This window comes from Ammospiza caudacuta, chromosome 37, assembly GCF_027887145.1.
Source record: "Ammospiza caudacuta isolate bAmmCau1 chromosome 37, bAmmCau1.pri, whole genome shotgun sequence".
In the NCBI taxonomy this organism is placed as follows: Eukaryota; Metazoa; Chordata; class Aves; order Passeriformes; family Passerellidae; genus Ammospiza; species Ammospiza caudacuta.
The window spans coordinates 1,030,900-1,047,390 of NC_080629.1; the positions used below are offsets into that span (position 1 = coordinate 1,030,900).

The window sequence follows — 16,491 nt, forward strand, 5'->3', positions numbered from 1 at the left end:
AGAAAACGGAATAAAAATGAAAAAAAAAAACCCACAACGGAGGTGGAGCTTTTATTGGGGGAGGGGCAACAGCGTGGCCACGCCCCCTGAACCGTGATTGACAGAGAGACCCCACCCCCCATCCCCGCCCCTTTGGAAAGGCTCAGAACTGACCCCACCCCTCTAGAGCTGACCCCGCCCCTCTAGAACTGACCCCGCCCCTCTAGAACTGACCACGCCCCTCTAGAACTGACCCCGCCCCTCTAGAACTGACCACGCCCCTTTGGGGGCCGACCCCTAAAATGGGGGAGGGGCTGACCCACGTGTGGGCGGGGTTAAACCCATGAAGGGGGAGGGGCCGAGCCCTTTGTGGGAGGGGTCAATGCCTCTGGGGGTGGGGCCACACCCCATGGGGGGCGGGGTCAGCCCGTTTTGGGGGCGTGGTCACCCCCATTGGCAGCGATGGGGGGATGGGTGAGCTCAGTGGAAGGGGGGCGGGGCCAGACTGTTGGGGGCGGGGCTCGCAGAGGGGGCGTGGTCAGGCCCCGTCCCCCTCCCCCATAGGCAGCGCCCTGGCCAGGCGGCAATGGGGGCGTGGCCAGGCGGCAATGGGGGCGGGGCCAGGCGGCAATGGGGGCGTGGCCAGGCGGCAATGGGGGCGTGGCCACAGCCGTTTGTGGGCGGGGTCAGCCCCAGGAGATCTCCCTGTCCCCCTCCCCCACGGGCAGCACCTTGGCCACCACCCCGGTGCCGATGGTCCGGGCGCCGTCGCGCAGCGTGAAGCGCTGGCCCTGCTCCAGCACCATCGGCTGCCGCAGCAGCAGCGTCAGCGCCGCGTCCTCGCCCGGCATCACCAGCTCCTGTGGGGCAGAAATGTGTGGGGTGAGACCCACAGAGCCCACTGACCCCGTTACAGCAGCCCCATAGACCCCACAGAGCCCGTGAAGCGCTGGCCCTGCTCCAGCACCATCGGCTGCCTCAGCAGCAGCGTCAACGCCGCGTCCTCGCCCGGCATCACCAGCTCCTGTGGGGCACAGACCCATAGATTGCGTTAGATCAGCCCCACAGAGCCCATGAGCGCTGGCCCTGCTCCAGCACCCTCGGCTGCCGCAAGAGAAGGGTGAGAGCGGCGTCCTCGCCCGGCATCACCGGCTCCTGTGGGGCAGAAATGTGTGGGGTGAGACCCACTGACCCCACAGAGCCCATAAACTCCATAGAGCCCATGAGCGCTGGCCCGGCTGCAGCACCATCGGCTGCCGCAAGAGAAGGGTCAGCGCCGCGTCCCTGCCCGGCATCACCGGCTCCTGTGGGGCAGAAATGTGTGGGGTGAGACCCACAGGTGCCATGAATTCTGCCAGACCCATAAATCCTGACAGAGTGACACTACAAACCCCCCTGCCCCACAGCCGCGTCCTCCTCAGGCTTCACCAAATCCTGAAATGGAGGGAAAATGTGTGGGGTGAGCCCCACAGATCCTGTGAGAGCAGCCCCACAGACCCCACAGATCCCCCCAGCCCCACAGCCGCGTCCTCCTCAGGCATCACCAAATCCTAGCATGGGGGAAAATGTGTGGGGTGAGACCCACAGATCCTGTTACAGCAGCCCCATAGACCCCACAGATCCCACAAATCCCATCTGCCCCACAGCCACGTCTTCGCCTGGCATCACGAGATCCTGTGGGGCAGAAATGTTTGGGGTGAGACCCATAGATTCCTCCCGTCCCCACAGATCCCCCCCTGCCCCACAGATCTCACCTTGCCGGGGGGCAGCAGCACCCTGCAGGCGATGTCCCAGGTGTGCGAGAACACCACAGGTGCGCGATGGGACCCACAGACCCCACAGACCCCACATTCCCCAGCCCCACAGATCCCCCCCAGCCCCACAGATCCCCCCTGCCCCACAGATCCCCCCAGCCCCACAGATCTCACCTTGCCGGGGGGCAGCAGCACCCTGCAGGCGATGTCCCAGGTGTGCGAGAACATCACAGGTGCGTAGTGGGACACGAAGGGTTTGTGGCGCCCGCCCTCCTGTGGGGACAGCACGTACACCTGGGGGGGGGGGGGGGCAAAACGGGCAGGAAAGAGTTAACTCACGGCCCGTGGGGCCGCCCCACATCCCGAGCCCCCCTAACCCAAATCCTGCCCCAAAAAAAACCCAAATCTGCCGCAAATAATGCCGATCCTGCCCCAAAATCCTGCCCCACAGCCTGTCATAAATCCTGCCCCAAACACCCCCAAATCTGCCCCAAAATCCTGCCCCAAATAACGTCAATCCTGCCCCAAAATCCTGCCCCACACCTGCCCCAAATAACCCCAATCCTGCCCCAAATCCTGCCCTAAAATCTGCTCTAAATCCTGCCCCACATAACTCCAGTCCTGCCCCACACCTGCCCCACACAACTCCAATCCTGCCCCAAAGTTTGCCCTAAAACCTGCTATAAATCCTGCCCCATGTAACCCCAATCCTGCCCCACACCTGCCCCAAATCCTGCCCCATATAACCCCAATCCTGCCCCAAAATCCTGCCCCACAGCCTGTCATAAATCCTGCCCCTAACACCCCCAAACCTGCCCCAAATAACGTCAATCGCGCCCCAAAATCCTGCCCCATGCGTGCCCCAAATAACCCCAATCCTGCCCCAAATCCTGCCCTAAAATCTGCTCTAAATCCTGCCCCACATAACTCCAGTCCTGCCCCACACCTGCCCCAAACCCTGCCCCACACAACTCCAATCCTGCCCCAAAGTCTGCCCTAAAACCTGCTATAAATCCTGCCCCATGTAACCCCAATCCTGCCCCACACCTGCCCCAACTCCTGCCCCATATCCACCCCCAAATAACCCCAAGTCCTGCCCCACATCCTGCCCTATATCCACCCCCAAATGACCTCACACCTGCCCCAAACCCTGCCCCACATAACCCCAAATCCCACCCCAAACCCACCCCCACATAACCCCAAATTCACCCCCAAATAACCCCAAATTCTGCCCCCTATAACCCCCCACACCTGCCCCAAACCGTGCCCCACATAACCCCAAGTCCCGCCCCAAACCCACCCCCACATAACCACAAATCCACCCCCAAATAACCCCAAATTCACCCCCAAACAGCCCCAAATAACCCCAAATCCTGCCCCAAATTCACCCCCAAACAGCCCCAAATAACCCCAAATCCTGCCCCACATAATCCGGCCCCACATCCTGCCACAGCCCCACGCCCGCCCCACAACCCCCCACCTGCGGGCGCCCACCTGCGCCTCCACCTTCTGCTGGGGCTGCAGCGTCCCCGGCTGGGCCGCGACCATGCCCCGGCGCACGTCCTCGCGGCGGAGACCCCGCAGCAGCGCCCCCAGATTGTCCCCGGCCTCGGCCACCTCCAGGCTCTTGTGGAACATCTCAATGCCTGTGAAACACGGCAATTATGGGGTTAAATGTGGGATCTATGGGGTTAAATGTGGGATCTATGGGGTGAAATGTGGGGTCTATGGGGTCTATGGGGCGCACGTCCTCGCGGCGCAGCCCCCCAGCAGCGCCCCCAGATTGTCCCCGGCCGCCTCCAGGCTCCTGTGGAACATCTCAATCCCTATAAAATATTGAATTTATATAATTTATAGCGATCTATGGGGTGCAATGTGGGGTCTGTGGGGTGCAATGTGGGGTCTATGGGGTCTATGGGGTGCAATGCGGGATCTATGGGGTGCAATGTGGGGTCTATGGGGTGCAATGTGGGGTCTATGGGGTCTATGGGGTGCAATGCGGGATCTATGGGGTGCAATGTGGGGTCTATGGGGTGCAATGTGGGGTCTATGGGGTGCAATGTGGGGTCTGTGGGGTGCAATGTGGGGTCTGTGGGGTGCAATGTGGGGTCTATGGGGTCTATGGGGTGCAATGCGGGATCTATGGGGTGCAATGTGGGGTCTATGGGGTGCAATGTGGGGTCTATGGGGTCTATGGGGTGCAATGCGGGATCTATGGGGTGCAATGTGGGGTCTATGGGGTGCAATGTGGGGTCTATGGGGTGCAATGTGGGGTCTGTGGGGTGCAATGTGGGGTCTATGGGGTCTATGGGGTGCAATGCGGGATCTATGGGGTGCAATGTGGGGTCTATGGGGTCTATGGGGTGCAATGCGGGGTCTATGGGGTGCAATGTGGGGTCTATGGGGTCTATGGGGTGCAATGCGGGATCTATGGGGTGCAATGTGGGGTCTGTGGGGTGCAATGTGGGGTCTATGGGGTCTATGGGGCGCACGTCCCCACGGCGCAGCCCCCCAGCAGCGCCCCTGGGCTGTCCCCGGCCTCGGGCGCCCCCAGGCTGCTGTGGCACAGCTCAATCCCTGTGAAATGCAATGTTTTATATCATTTATGGGGTGAAATGGGGGATCTATGGGGTCAGCGGTCACTCAGTGGTCACTCAGTGGTCACTCAGCGGTCACTGTGGATCGCAGGTGCTGGCCGCAGCCCAGCAGCTCCACCCCGGTCACTCACAGGTCAGTGTGGTCACTCACAGGTCACTCAGTGGTCACTCACAGGTCACTCAGTGGTCAGTGTGTGATCAGTGGTCACTCAGTGGTCACTCAGCGGTCACTCAGCGGTCACTGTGGATCGCAGGTGCCGGCCGTAGCCCAGCAGCTCCACGCTGGTCAGTCATTGGTCAGTGTGTGATCAGTGGTCACTCAGTGGTCAGTGTGGTCACTCACAGGTCAGTTACGGGTCAGTGGTCAGTGTGGTCACTCAGTGGTCACTCAGTGGTCAGTGTGGTCACTCAGTGGTCAGTGTGGTCACTCAGTGGTCACTCAGTGGTCAGTGTGGTCACTCATTGGTCAGTGTGGTCACTCATTGGTCACTCAGTGGTCAGTGTGGTCACTCAGTGGTCAGTGTGGTCGCTCAGTGGTCACTCAGTGGTCAGTGTGGTCACTCATTGGTCACTCAGTGGTCAGTGTGGTCACTCAGTGGTCAGTGTGGTCACTCATTGGTCACTCAGTGGTCAGTGTGGTCACTCACAGGTCAGTTACGGGTCAGTGGTCAGTGTGGTCGCTCAGTGGTCAGTGTGGTCACTCATTGGTCACTCAGTGGTCAGTGTGGCCACTCAGTGGTCAGTGTGGTCACTCGGTGGTCAGTGTGGTCACTCAGTGGTCACTCATTGGTCACTCACCGGTCACTGTGGATCGCAGGTGCCGCCCGTAGCCCAGCAGCTCCACCTCATCGCCCTTCCGGAGAGTTCCGCGCTCCAGAGTGCCCGTGACCACCGTGCCACGCCCTGGCAGGTGAGACAGGTGAGGGTCAGGTGAGACAGGTGAGGGTCAGGTGAGACAGGTAAGGGTCAGGTGTGACAGGTGAGGGTCAGGTGTGACAGGTGAGGGTCAGGTGTGACAGGTATGGGGTCAGGGGTGATAGGTATAGGGTCAGGTGTGACAGGTATGGGGTCGTTCCACGCTCCAGGTGCCCGTGACCACCGTGCCACGCCCTGGCAGGTGAGAGTCAGACAGGTGAGGGTCAGACAGGTGACACACAGGTGTGGCACAGGTACAACAGGTATTGCAAAAATGCCGTAAAGGAGCTGTAAAGGTGAGACAGGTGTATCACAGGTGCGCCAGGTGTCACACAGGTGAGTTCACCTGGAATGGAGTGCACGGCCTCGATGGGCAGCAGGCAGGGACAGCGACACAGGTGTGACACAGGTGTGACACAGGTGTGACAGATGATGTGTAAGTGCTGTAACAGTGCTGCACAGGTGTCACACAGGTGTGTACAGGTGAGTTCACCTGGAACGGAGTGCACGGCCTCGATGGGCAGCAGGCAGGGACAGCGGCACAGGTGTGACAGATGATGTATGAGCGCTATAACAGTGCTGTACAGGTGTGTACAGGTGTGTACAGGTGTGTCTCAGGTGTGTCTCAGGTGTGTCTCACCTGGAATGGAGTGCACGGCCTCGATGGGCAGCAGGCAGGGACAGCGACACAGGTGTGACACAGGTGTGACACAGGTGTGACAGATGATGTATGAGCGCTATAACAGTGCTGTACAGGTGTGTACAGGTGTGTCTCAGGTGTGTACAGGTGTGTCTCACCTGGAATGGAGTGCACGGCCTCGATGGGCAGCAGGCAGGGCCGCTCCAGGTCCCGCGGGGGCTGGGGGATGTGCGAGTCCACGGCCTCGAGCAGCTTCAGGATGGAGTTCAGGCCCAGCTCGGGGTCTCGGTCCTGCACAGGTGGGACAGGTGGGACAGGTGAGGGACACACAGGTGACACACAGGTGGCGGACAGGTGAGGACACACAGGTAACACAGGGGTTTACTGAGTTGATCATTATTGATCAGTCATTGATCCCTGGCTGCTCCCATTGCTTCCTACGTGTTCCCGTGACCCCTCAGGTGTGCCCAGGTGTGCCCAGGTGTTACCTGTAATGCACACGGTGGCCACCCCGCCACCACGGGCGTTTGGTGCATTGATCTCTATGGGTCCCCATTGATCTCTATTGGTCCCCATTGATCTGTAGCTGTTCCCATTGGTGCCCAGGTGTGCCCAGGTGTGCCGAGGTGTTACCTGTAATGCACACGGTGCCCACCCCGCCACCACGGGCGTTTGGTGCATTGATCTGTATCAATCACTATTGATCAGTAACGGTCAGTACCAGTTCCCATTGGTCAGTTATCAATCCCAGGTGTGCCCAGGTGCGCCCAGGTGCGCCCAGGTGTACCTGCAGCGCACACAGCGCCGACCCCGCCACCACGGGCGTTTTCTCTCCGTCGAAGCCGAACTCGCTGAGCAGCTCCCGCACCTCGAGCTCCACCAGGGGCAGCAGCTCCGGGTCCGGCACCGCGTCCGCCTTGTTCAGGTACACCACGACGTGGCGCACGCCCACCTGGGCAGGTGAGACAGGTGAGGGGTCAGGGATACACCTTAACGCAGCTCTAACCCAACCCAACCCAACGCAGCCCCGGGTCCGGCACCGCGTCCGCCCTGTTCAGGTAAACCACAACGTGGCGCACGCCCACCTGGGCAGGTGAGACAGGTGAGACACCGGGGATAGACCCTAGCACACCTGTAACCCAACCCAACCCAACCCAGCCCCGGGTCCGGCACCGCGTCCGCCTCGTTCAGGTACACCACGCACGGCATGGCGCACGCCCACCTGGGCAGGTGACACACAGGTAAGACAAGTGAGGCCACGCCCCCTTCCACCACGGGAATGCAGCCAATGGGAGGCAGTGGAGCTGCTCTGGCCACGCCCCTTTACCTGTGCGACCGCACGAACGTCACCTGTCTGGCCAGCACCAGGTACGGTGTCTCACCTGTTTGACCTCACACCTGTCACACCGGGCCACGCCCATTTATCACCTGGCCCCGCCCCTTCTCACCTGCCTGGCCAATAGCAGGTGCTCGCGGGTCTGCAGCATCTGCTGTGTCTGACCTGACACCTGTCACACACCTGTATCACACCTGTCACACCTGGCCACACCCCCTTCTCACCTGCCTGGCCAATAGCAGGTGCTCACGGGTCTGCGGCATCTGCTGTGTCTGACCTGACTGACACCTGTCACACACCTGTATCACACCTGTCACACCTGGCCCCGCCCCTTCTCACCTGTCTGGCCAATAGCAGGTGCTCGCGGGTCTGCGGCATCTGCTGTGTCTGACCTGACACCTGTCACACACCTGTATCACACCTGTCACACCTGGCCCCGCCCCCTGCACCTGGCCCCGCCCCTTCTCACCTGTCTGGCCAATAGCAGGTGCTCGCGGGTCTGCGGCATCTACTGTGTCTGACCTGACTGACACCTGTCACACGCCTGTCACGCCTGTATCACACCTGGCCCCGCCCCTTCTCACCTGTCTGGCCAATAGCAGGTGCTCGCGGGTCTGCGGCATCTGCTGTGTCTGACCTGACACCTGTCACACACCTGTATCACACCTGGCCCCGCCCCCTGCACCTGGCCCCGCCCCTTCTCACCTGCCTGGCCAATAGCAGGTGCTCGCGGGTCTGCGGCATCTGCTGTGTCTGACCTGACACCTGTCACACACCTGTATCACACCTGTCACACCTGGCCCCGCCCCTTCTCACCTGTCTGGCCAATAGCAGGTGCTCACGGGTCTGCGGCATCTGCTGTGTCTGACCTGACTGACACCTGTCACACACCTGTATCACACCTGTCACACCTGGCCCCGCCCCTTCTCACCTGTCTGGCCAATAGCAGGTGCTCGCGGGTCTGCGGCATCTGCTGTGTCTGACCTGACTGACACCTGTCACACACCTGTATCACACCTGTCACACCTGGCCCCGCCCCTTCTCACCTGTCTGGCCAATAGCAGGTGCTCGCGGGTCTGCGGCATCTGCCCGTCGGTCGCGGCCACCACGAGGATGACGCCGTCCAGGGGCGCGGTGCCCGTGATCATGTTCTGGGGGCAGAAACGGCGATTTCGGGTCGTTCGGGGAAGTCGGGAAATTCGGGAGGGTCTGGGGAAACTCCGGGGATTTTTGGGAAAATTTTGGGGATTTTTTGGGGAATTTTGGGGGGACTTTTTTGGAATTTGGGGGATTTTTCCTGGAATTTTTGGGGGGAAATTTTGGGGGAATTTTTGGGTGGGTTTTTTTCTGGAATTTTGGGGGACTTTTTGGGGAATTTCGGGAGATTCCAGGGGGAAATTTTGGGGAATTTTTTGGGCGACTTCAGGGGGAATTTTTGGGGGGATTTTGGGGGGAATTTGTGGGATTTCTTCGAGATATTTTAGGGGATTTTTGGGATAACCAAGACGCGATTCCTTAGAGATTTGGGGGGGGGGGGGGGGGGGGGAATTTTGGGGATTTTTTGGTGATTTTTGGGGTACCCAACCCGGGGTTTTTCTGAGGTTTTTTTGGGGATTTTTGGCGCCAACCCCGGCGCTCCCCCTGCAGTTCCCGCAGCCACCACCGGGTGGCGCCACCACCAAAATTCGCTTTCCCACGGGATTTTTTTGCCCAAAACTCGAATTTTTACCCCCAAAAACTCGGGGTTTTTTTGGGGAAGCCCCACCTTGACGTAGTCGGCGTGCCCCGGGCAGTCGGTGTGGGCGTAGTGCCGCTTGGGGGTGCTGTACTCCACGTGGGCAGCGTTGATGGTGATGCCCCGCGCCTTCTCCTCGGGGGCGCTGTCAATCTCCTCGTAGGGGCGGAACTGGGCCCCGCCCCCCGCTGATAACACTGCGGCAGGGGTCCCAAAAAATCATTAATTAACCCCAAAACGTCAGTGATCCCCCCCCCGAACCCAAAAATCCCAAAATTCAAACAACAAAAATTCTGAAATTCTCACCAAAAACCCCAAAATTCACACCAAAATCGAGCTCAGATCCGGCCCCGCCCCCCGCTGATAACACTGGGGCAGGGGTCCAAAAAATAACCAATGACACCCCAAAATTATTAACGACCCCCCCAAAATCACCTCTGAAATCTACAGAACCCCCTGAACCCAAAATCCCCGGAATTCACCCCAAAATTCACCCCAAAACCCCCAGAATTTACCCCCAAATACACCCCAAAATTTACCCCAAAGCCCCCAGGATTAACCTCAGAAATCACCCCAAAACCTACAAATTTACCCCAAAAAGCCCAAACTTTACCCCAAAAATCTGAAAATTCACCCTAAAATTCACCCCAAAACTTCCAGAATTCACCCCCAAAATCCCCTGGGACTCATCACAAAACTCACCCCAAAACCCTCCAGATTCACCCCAAAATTTACCATTAAAATCCCTGAAATTTACCCCAGAAATCACCCCAAAAACCCCCTGAACTTACCCCAAAACGCACTCCAAAATTTACCCAAAAAAACCCTGGAATTCATCCCAAAACTCACCCCAAAGCCCCCAGAATTCATACCAAAATTCACCTCAAAACCCCCAGGTTTACCCCAAAACGCATGCCAAAATTCGCCCTAGGAATTCACTCCAAACGTCCCGAAATTTACCCCAAAATTCACCTCCAAAACCCCCAAAATTCGTCCCAAAACTCACCTCAGAGCTCTCCAAATTCACCCCAAACTTTACCCCAAAAACCCCAGAATCGGCCCCAGAAACCCCCCCAATTTTCCCTGTTTTACTTTGTTCCAACCCCAATTTTCCCATTTCTCCCTGTTTTTACCCCATTTTACCCTTGCTGAGGGCAGCTGCCAGGCTGCTCCTGCTGTGCCCCCAGTGTAACCCCAGTTTTCTCTATTTTAAACCCATTTTTACCCATTTTGTCCGTTTTTCCCTGCTTTTTCCCCTTTTTCGCCATGGTCTCTATTTCAACCCTGTTTTTCCCATTTTTTCCCATTTTTACCCCATTTCGGTCGCACCTTAACTGACTGCAGCAGTCAGGGTGGTCTTGCCACGTTCAACCCCGTTTTTCTCTATTTTAACACAAATTTTACCCCAGTTTTCCCCATTTTTGGCTATTTTAACCCCATTTTTCCCGTTTTTTCCCAATTTCTCCATTTTTCACCCCAATTTCTCTCTCCCCTTTGGTGATGGCAGCAGTCAGGGCGGTCTTGCCACGTTCAACCCCGTTTTTCTCTATTTTAACCCCATTTTTACCCATTTTTGGCCATTTTAACCCCGTTTTTTCCCATTTTAACGCCGTTTTTTGCAGTTTTTTCCCAATTTCCCCGTTTCTCGCCCCAATTCCAGTCCCACCTTTGGTGATGGCAGCGGTCAGGGTGGTTTTCCCATGGTCCACGTGCCCGATGGTGCCCACGTTCAGGTGGGGTTTGTCCCTCACGAAGGCGACCTTGGCCTTGGGGGGGGCCTGGGGACCCAAAAACGCCGAAAATGAACCCAAAAAAGCCCCCACAGAAACACCCCCAAAATCCCCCCAAATATCACAAAAAAAAAAGCCTGTTAAAAAAACCCACAAAAAAAACCTGAAATTCCCTCAAAAACTCCCCAAAAAATCCCAAATTGGGGAGGGGTCAGGGGACCCAAAACCACCAAAAACGAACCCAAAAAAATCCTCGCAGAAAAACCAAAATCCACCTAAAAAAAACTCAGGAAAAAAAAATGGCAAAAAAATCCTTGAAATTCCCCCCAAAAACCCCAAATTGGGGAGGGGTCTGCGGACACAAAAACACTGAAAATAACCCCAAAAAACACCCACAGAAAAACCCCAAAATCCCCCCAAAAAGCCCAGGAAAAAAAATCTTCAAAAATCCCTGAAATTCCCCCCAAAAAACCCTAAAAAATCCCCAAATTGGGGAGGGGTCAGCGGACACAAAAACACTGAAAATGCCCCCAAAAAAAACACCAAAAAACCATTAAAAAAACCCGCAAAAAGTCCCCAAAGTCCCCCTGAAATTCCCCTAAAAAAACCCCAAAATCCCCCACCAAAAACCTTGAAATCCCCCCCAAAAATTCCCAAAAAACTTGCAAAATCTCCTCAAAAAAACCTCCCAGCCCAAGAGCGGTAAAACGTGAATTTAAAAAAAAACCAAAATTCCCTCAAAATGCCCCAAATTCTTCAAATCTCCCCAAATCTCCCTGCAAGCGCCGCTCACCGTGCTCAGGACGCGGAGCCCTCGGCCGCGAACACCTGCAGAAGGGGATAAATGAAATAAAACTGAGGATTTTGGGGCGAATTTCGGGGATTTTCGGCAATTCCGGGCCCATTTTGGGGCCAATTGCGGCGATTTTGGGGTGACCCCGCCGGCCCCGCCCCCCCGTGACCTTCACCCCCCGCCTTCCCCTCCCCCCCCTCCCCTCCCCCAGCCTCTCCCCACCCCCCATCTTGCCCGAATTCTCCCCAAAAAGCCCCAAAATCCGCGAAATTCGCCCCAAATTCCGCCGCACCCGCGAGGGCCCCGCGCAGCAGCAGCGCCGCGCACGCCGCCATCTTGCTCCGCCGCGCCGGAAGTGCCCCTGAGGCGGCTTCCGGCCCCGCCTCCCGCCCGCTTTCCCGCGCGCCGCTCTGGCCGCCCCGGAGGACTCAACTCGGTGGTCTTGGAGGACTCCGAGTGGGGGGGGTGCCAGAAAAACCTCCCGGGAGCCCCAAAATCGCGGGAAATCGCCCCAAATGACTCTGCTGGCCCAGCAGGGCACGTTGAGGGTTTCTTTGCCTTCTCAAACACCCAAAATGCTCCAAAATCCCCCAAAGAGCCCCCCAATTCTGCCCCTCCCCCGCTTTTCTCAGTTCCTCCTGTGACAGGAACTGCCCCCCCTCCTACAAAGCCCCCAAAACCCCAAAAATAAAATTAAAAAAAAAAAAAAATCAAACAGCCAAAATCACCAACTCCCCCCCCCAAATCTCTATATTAACAACTAAAAAACAATATAAGCTCAAAACGCCTCAAAATCCCCCCCAAAATTCCCTCAAATCTCCCCAAAATTTACCAGACCCCCCAAATCCACCAAAATCCCTTCAAAATCCCCCCAAAGTACCCCAAAATGTCCCCCAAAAACCCCCTCAAAAATTCCCCCGCAAATCCCCCAAAATTTCCCCCGAAACCGCCCAAAGTTTTCCCAAATCTCTCCAAAATTTTGGAGTATTTTTTTTTGGGGGGGTGTTTGGGGGGTGGGGGAGGGGCGGCCCCGTCACGCTCCGGGGGGGGGGGGGGTTCCCAGGGGAGATGACGTCACACCCCCCAGGGGGCGGCCCCGTCACGCTCCGGGGGTTTCCCCCGGCGGAGATGACGTCACGCCGGTGCTGGGGGGGGGGGCTCCGTGTGTGACGTCACGGCGATGCGCGCGCTCTGGGGGGTCCTGGCGGCGCTCGCGGCCGTGGGGGAGGGGCGGGGGGCCGGGGGGGGAGGGGCGGCCGCGACCCCCGGAGCGCGGGAAAACGGCAGCGAGTGGGGGGGGGGAGGGGCGGCGCTGCAGCCCCGCCCCCCGCCGGGAGGTGAGGGGGGGGGCGCGAAAATTTGGGGGGAATTGGGGAAATTCGGGGATTTTGGGGTGGGGGGCTTGGATTTTTTGGGGATTTTTTGGGGGGGGGTTTGGGGTGTTTCGGGGGGTTTGGGGGTGTTTGGTATTTTGGGGGGGGGGTTGGTAATTTTTTTGCAATTTTTGGGGGGATTTTTTGGGGGGAAATTCGTAATTTTCGGGGATTTTTTTGGGGGGGGAGAAAAGATGTAATTTTCGGGGATTTTTTGGGGGGGTTTTGGGATTTTTTTGGGATTTTTGCGGGGGTTTTGAGGGATTTGGGGGATTTCGGGGGGTTTTGGTGTTTTTGGGGAGATTTTGGGATTTTTTGACAATTTTGGGGGGATTTTCTGGGGTAATTTACGTGATTTTAGGGGGTTTGGGGGATTTGTGAGATTTGGGAAATTTTGGGGAGAATTTGGGATTTTTTTTTCAGTTTTTGGGGGGGTTTTTGGGTGGATTTTGGGGCAGCAGATTTGGGGTGTTAACGGCGGGATTTGGGGTTTGTTTCTGTGCGACATTTTGGGGGATAAGGGCGAGAATTTGGGGAGTTTCGGGCAGCGGATTTTGGGGCGGTTCCGGGTGGGATTTTGGGGATTTTTTGGGGCCGTTTTCAGGTTTTGGGGGGCTTTTTTCGGGGGACATTTTGGGGCCTTAAGCGTGGGATTTGGGGTTCAGATTTGGGGGGATTTTGGGGATTTTTTCGGGCGGAATTTGGCTGGTTTTTGGCGGGAGGTTTTGGGGCAGCTCCGGGTGAGGTTTTGGGGATTTTTTTGGGTGGTTTTTTGGGCAGGATTTTGGGGTATTTTGGGGGTTTTTGGGGAGGATTTTGGGTGGTTTTTGGGAGGTTTTGGGTGGGTTTTGGGGAGGATTTTGGAGTATTTTGGGGGGGGATTTGGGGTGGTTTTTGGGTGGGATTTGGTGGATTTTTTGGGGGGGATTTTGGGCTATTTTGGGTTTTTCTTTTCTGATTTTTTTTTTTTTTTTTTGTGGGGGGTGGGGCGGGGTCCCGCGGTGCCCCTCCCCCCCGCGCTGACCCCGCCCCTCCCCCCAGGCCCGTGGGGGTCCCCGTGGGGGTCCCGGGGGGGTCCCTGGGGGGGTCCCTGGGGGTTTTGGCGCCGCTTACCTGGGGCTGGGCGGGGCCGTCCTGGTGGGGCTGCACCTGCGGCCACCGAGGTGAGACCCCGAATTTGGGGGGGGGGGCTGGGGTCTGAATTTCGGGGGTGGGAGCCGAATTTGGGCAATAGGATTGAAATTTGGGGGGTTGGATCCGGATTTGGGGGTTTGGGGTCTGAGTTTGGGGTGGCTGAGAACCCAAATTTGGGATTTGGAGCCAAAACTGGGGACTTAGCGCCAAAATTTGGGGACTGAAATCTAAAGTTTGGGGGTGGGAACCAAAAATTGGGGGTCAGAGAGAAAATTTTGGGGGGCGGCAGTTAAAACTGCGAGACTTGCAGCCAAAATCGGGGCCTGGGAATGAAAATTTGGGGACCAGAACTCAAAATTGGGGACTGGAGAACAAAATTTGGGGATTTGCTGCCAGAATTTGGGGGTGGGGGAACCAAATTTGGGGGCTGGGAGTGCAAGTTTGGGGGTGGGAACCAAAATTTGGGGGGTTTGTAGCCAAATTTGGGGGGTTTGTAGCAAAATTTGGGGGGGTTGGAGCCAAAATTTGGGGGGTTTGGAGCCAAAATTTTAGGGTCTGGGATCCAAATTTGGGGATTTGCACCCAAAATTTGGGGCGGGGGCAGCACTGGGGGGGGGGGGGGGGGTCAGGACCCCGAAATTTTGGGATTTCAGCCCCAAAATCGGGGTGGGGGGGTCTCGAATTTTGGCGGTCCCGGCCGCGTTTTTTGGGGGGGTGGGGCAAGCCCAGCCCCTCCCCCCCCCCCAAATTTCCCCTCCCCCCCCAGCCCTGCGGAACCGGAAGCGCCGAAGGGTCCGGAGGGAGGCGGCGCGGAGGTGGGGGCGGGGCTCTGTGGGGTGGGGGCGGGGCTCTGTGGGGTGGGGCGGGGCTATTTGGGGAAAGTGTCGGGGGTTATTTTGGCGGGAGGGGGCGGGGTTTATTTGGGGGGCGGGGTCAATGGCGGAGGGGGTCGGTGGGGGAGGGGCAGCCTCGAGACCCCTCCCCCATCTCTCCCCCCCCCCCCCCCCCAGGTTTTTTCGGGCGTCGCCCCCGGAGCCCCAAAATCCCTACGGGAACATCTCGGGTGAGTGACCCAAAACAACCCGAAATCAACCCAAAAACAACCCCAAAGTATCACCCAAAATAACCCAAAATTATCCCCAAAATAACCCGAAATCAACCCAAAAACAACCCCAAAGTATGCCAAAAAATACCCCTGAAAGAAAACCCCAAATCCCCTCAAAATACCCCAAAATCTCTACAGGAACATCTCAGGTGAGTGGCCCAGAATAACCCAGAATTAACCCCAAAATAATCCTCCAAAACAACCCAAAATCTCCCCAAAATCCCTACGGGAAGCTTTCAGGTTAGCGACCCAAAATAACGCGAAATTAAACCAAAAAATACCCCAAAGTAACCCGGAATGAACCCAAAAAATAACCCAAAACAATCCCTCCAAATAACCCAAAGTTTCCCAAAATCCCCCAAATTTTTGTTTCCCCCTTTGCCCCTCCCCGTCAGGCCCCGCCCCCCCCGCGGCCCAGCCCCGCCCCCCGCCCGATGACGTCGATGATGATGAGGAGGGGGAGGGGGACGAAGGCTACGAGAGCCCGACAGCGGTGAGGGGGCGGGGCCTGCGGAGGGGCGTGGGCCTGGGGTGAACGGGGGCGTTGGCCTGTGGTGGGTGAGGGAGAGGTTTGATGTGCGTGGGGGCGTGGCCTGCTTGGGAGGCGTGGCCTGCGGAGGCCCCTCCCACTCACCTTGGTCTGACCCCGCCCCGTTTTTGCCCCGCCCCCTCCCACAGGGAGCTACGAGAACGCGCCGCCATGATGGGGGGAGGGGCAGGTAACGCTGGATGGAGGGGGCGGGGCTAAACATGGGGTGGGGAGGGGCCATAGATGGGGTGGGGGAGGGGTGGGAAATGCGGTGGGGGAGGAGCTCGGTGTGGGCGGGGCGTGTTTAATGGTGGGGGGCGGGGCCTGTAAAGGATGGGGCGGGGCCTGTAAAGGACGGGAGGCGGGGCCTGTGCGCTTCACCCCGCCCCCATTGTTTCTGACGCCCCCTCCCCCCCCATTGCAGGGGGCCCCTACGAGGCGATGGCGGCGGCCATGATGGTGGGGGCGGGGCTGGGGTGGAGCCGCCTGGAGGGGGCGGGGCAATGACGATGGTGAGCGTGGGGGGAGGGGCCAAAACGGGGGAGGGGCTAAGTTGGGGTGGGCATATTGGGGTGGGGGAGGGGAAAAGATGGGAGGGGGAGGGGCTTATCGAGGTGGGAGGGGCTGATTGGCGGTGGGAAAATTTGGAGGGGGAGGGGCCAAAGTGATGGGGGAGGGGCAAAAATGGGGTTGGGGAGGGGCTAATTTGAGTGGGGGAGGAGCTAAATGGGGTAGGAGGAGCAAATCAGGTGAGGCTTATTGAGGTGGGAGGGGCTAAGTACGATGGGGGAGGGGCTTAATGATGTGGGAGGGGCTAAACGGGGTGGGGGAGGGGCGGTCTGTGAAGGGGGAGGGGGCTCCCCATGACCCC

The 16,491-nt window shown here is 58.0% G+C and overlaps 1 protein-coding gene across 3 annotated transcripts; it reads right to left on the reverse strand.

The window, feature by feature from the left end:
• Positions 1–156: 156 nt before the first annotated feature.
• On the reverse strand, positions 157–11,822 carry TUFM (Tu translation elongation factor, mitochondrial). 3 transcript variants are annotated; one of them, XR_009275907.1, is made up of 12 exons: positions 11,772–11,822; positions 11,480–11,514; positions 10,623–10,734; positions 8,987–9,153; positions 8,268–8,372; positions 6,673–6,837; positions 6,044–6,176; positions 5,129–5,233; positions 3,228–3,379; positions 1,908–2,027; positions 604–839; positions 157–559 (listed from the first exon to the last, which is right to left on the reverse strand). XR_009275907.1 is itself a non-coding variant. In XM_058823084.1 (11 exons), the coding sequence occupies exons 1-11, from the start codon at positions 11,812–11,814 to the stop codon at positions 666–668; spliced, it is 1,311 nt and encodes a 436-aa protein (XP_058679067.1). In that variant the 5' UTR covers positions 11,815–11,822; the 3' UTR covers positions 157–665. The 3 variants fall into 3 exon arrangements, 2 of the variants coding, with proteins under 2 accessions (XP_058679067.1, XP_058679069.1); XM_058823084.1 differs by having other exon boundaries at positions 157–839; XM_058823086.1 differs by lacking the exons at positions 157–559; positions 604–839 and adding an exon at positions 940–1,134.
• Positions 11,823–16,491: the final 4,669 nt, after the last annotated feature.

Bases quoted from the DNA above. Each gene is read 5' to 3' on its own strand.
- TUFM (XM_058823084.1), bottom strand. From the start codon at position 11,814: ATGGCGGCGTGCGCGGCGCTGCTGCTGCGCGGGGCCCTCGCGG. The intron at 10,735-11,479 runs GTGAGCGGCGCT...TTGGGTCCCCAG, and splicing joins GGCTCCGCGTCCTGAGCACG to GCCCCCCCCAAGGCCAAGGT. The intron at 8,373-8,986 runs GTGGGGCTTCCC...TTCTGCCCCCAG, and splicing joins GGCACGCCGACTACGTCAAG to AACATGATCACGGGCACCGC.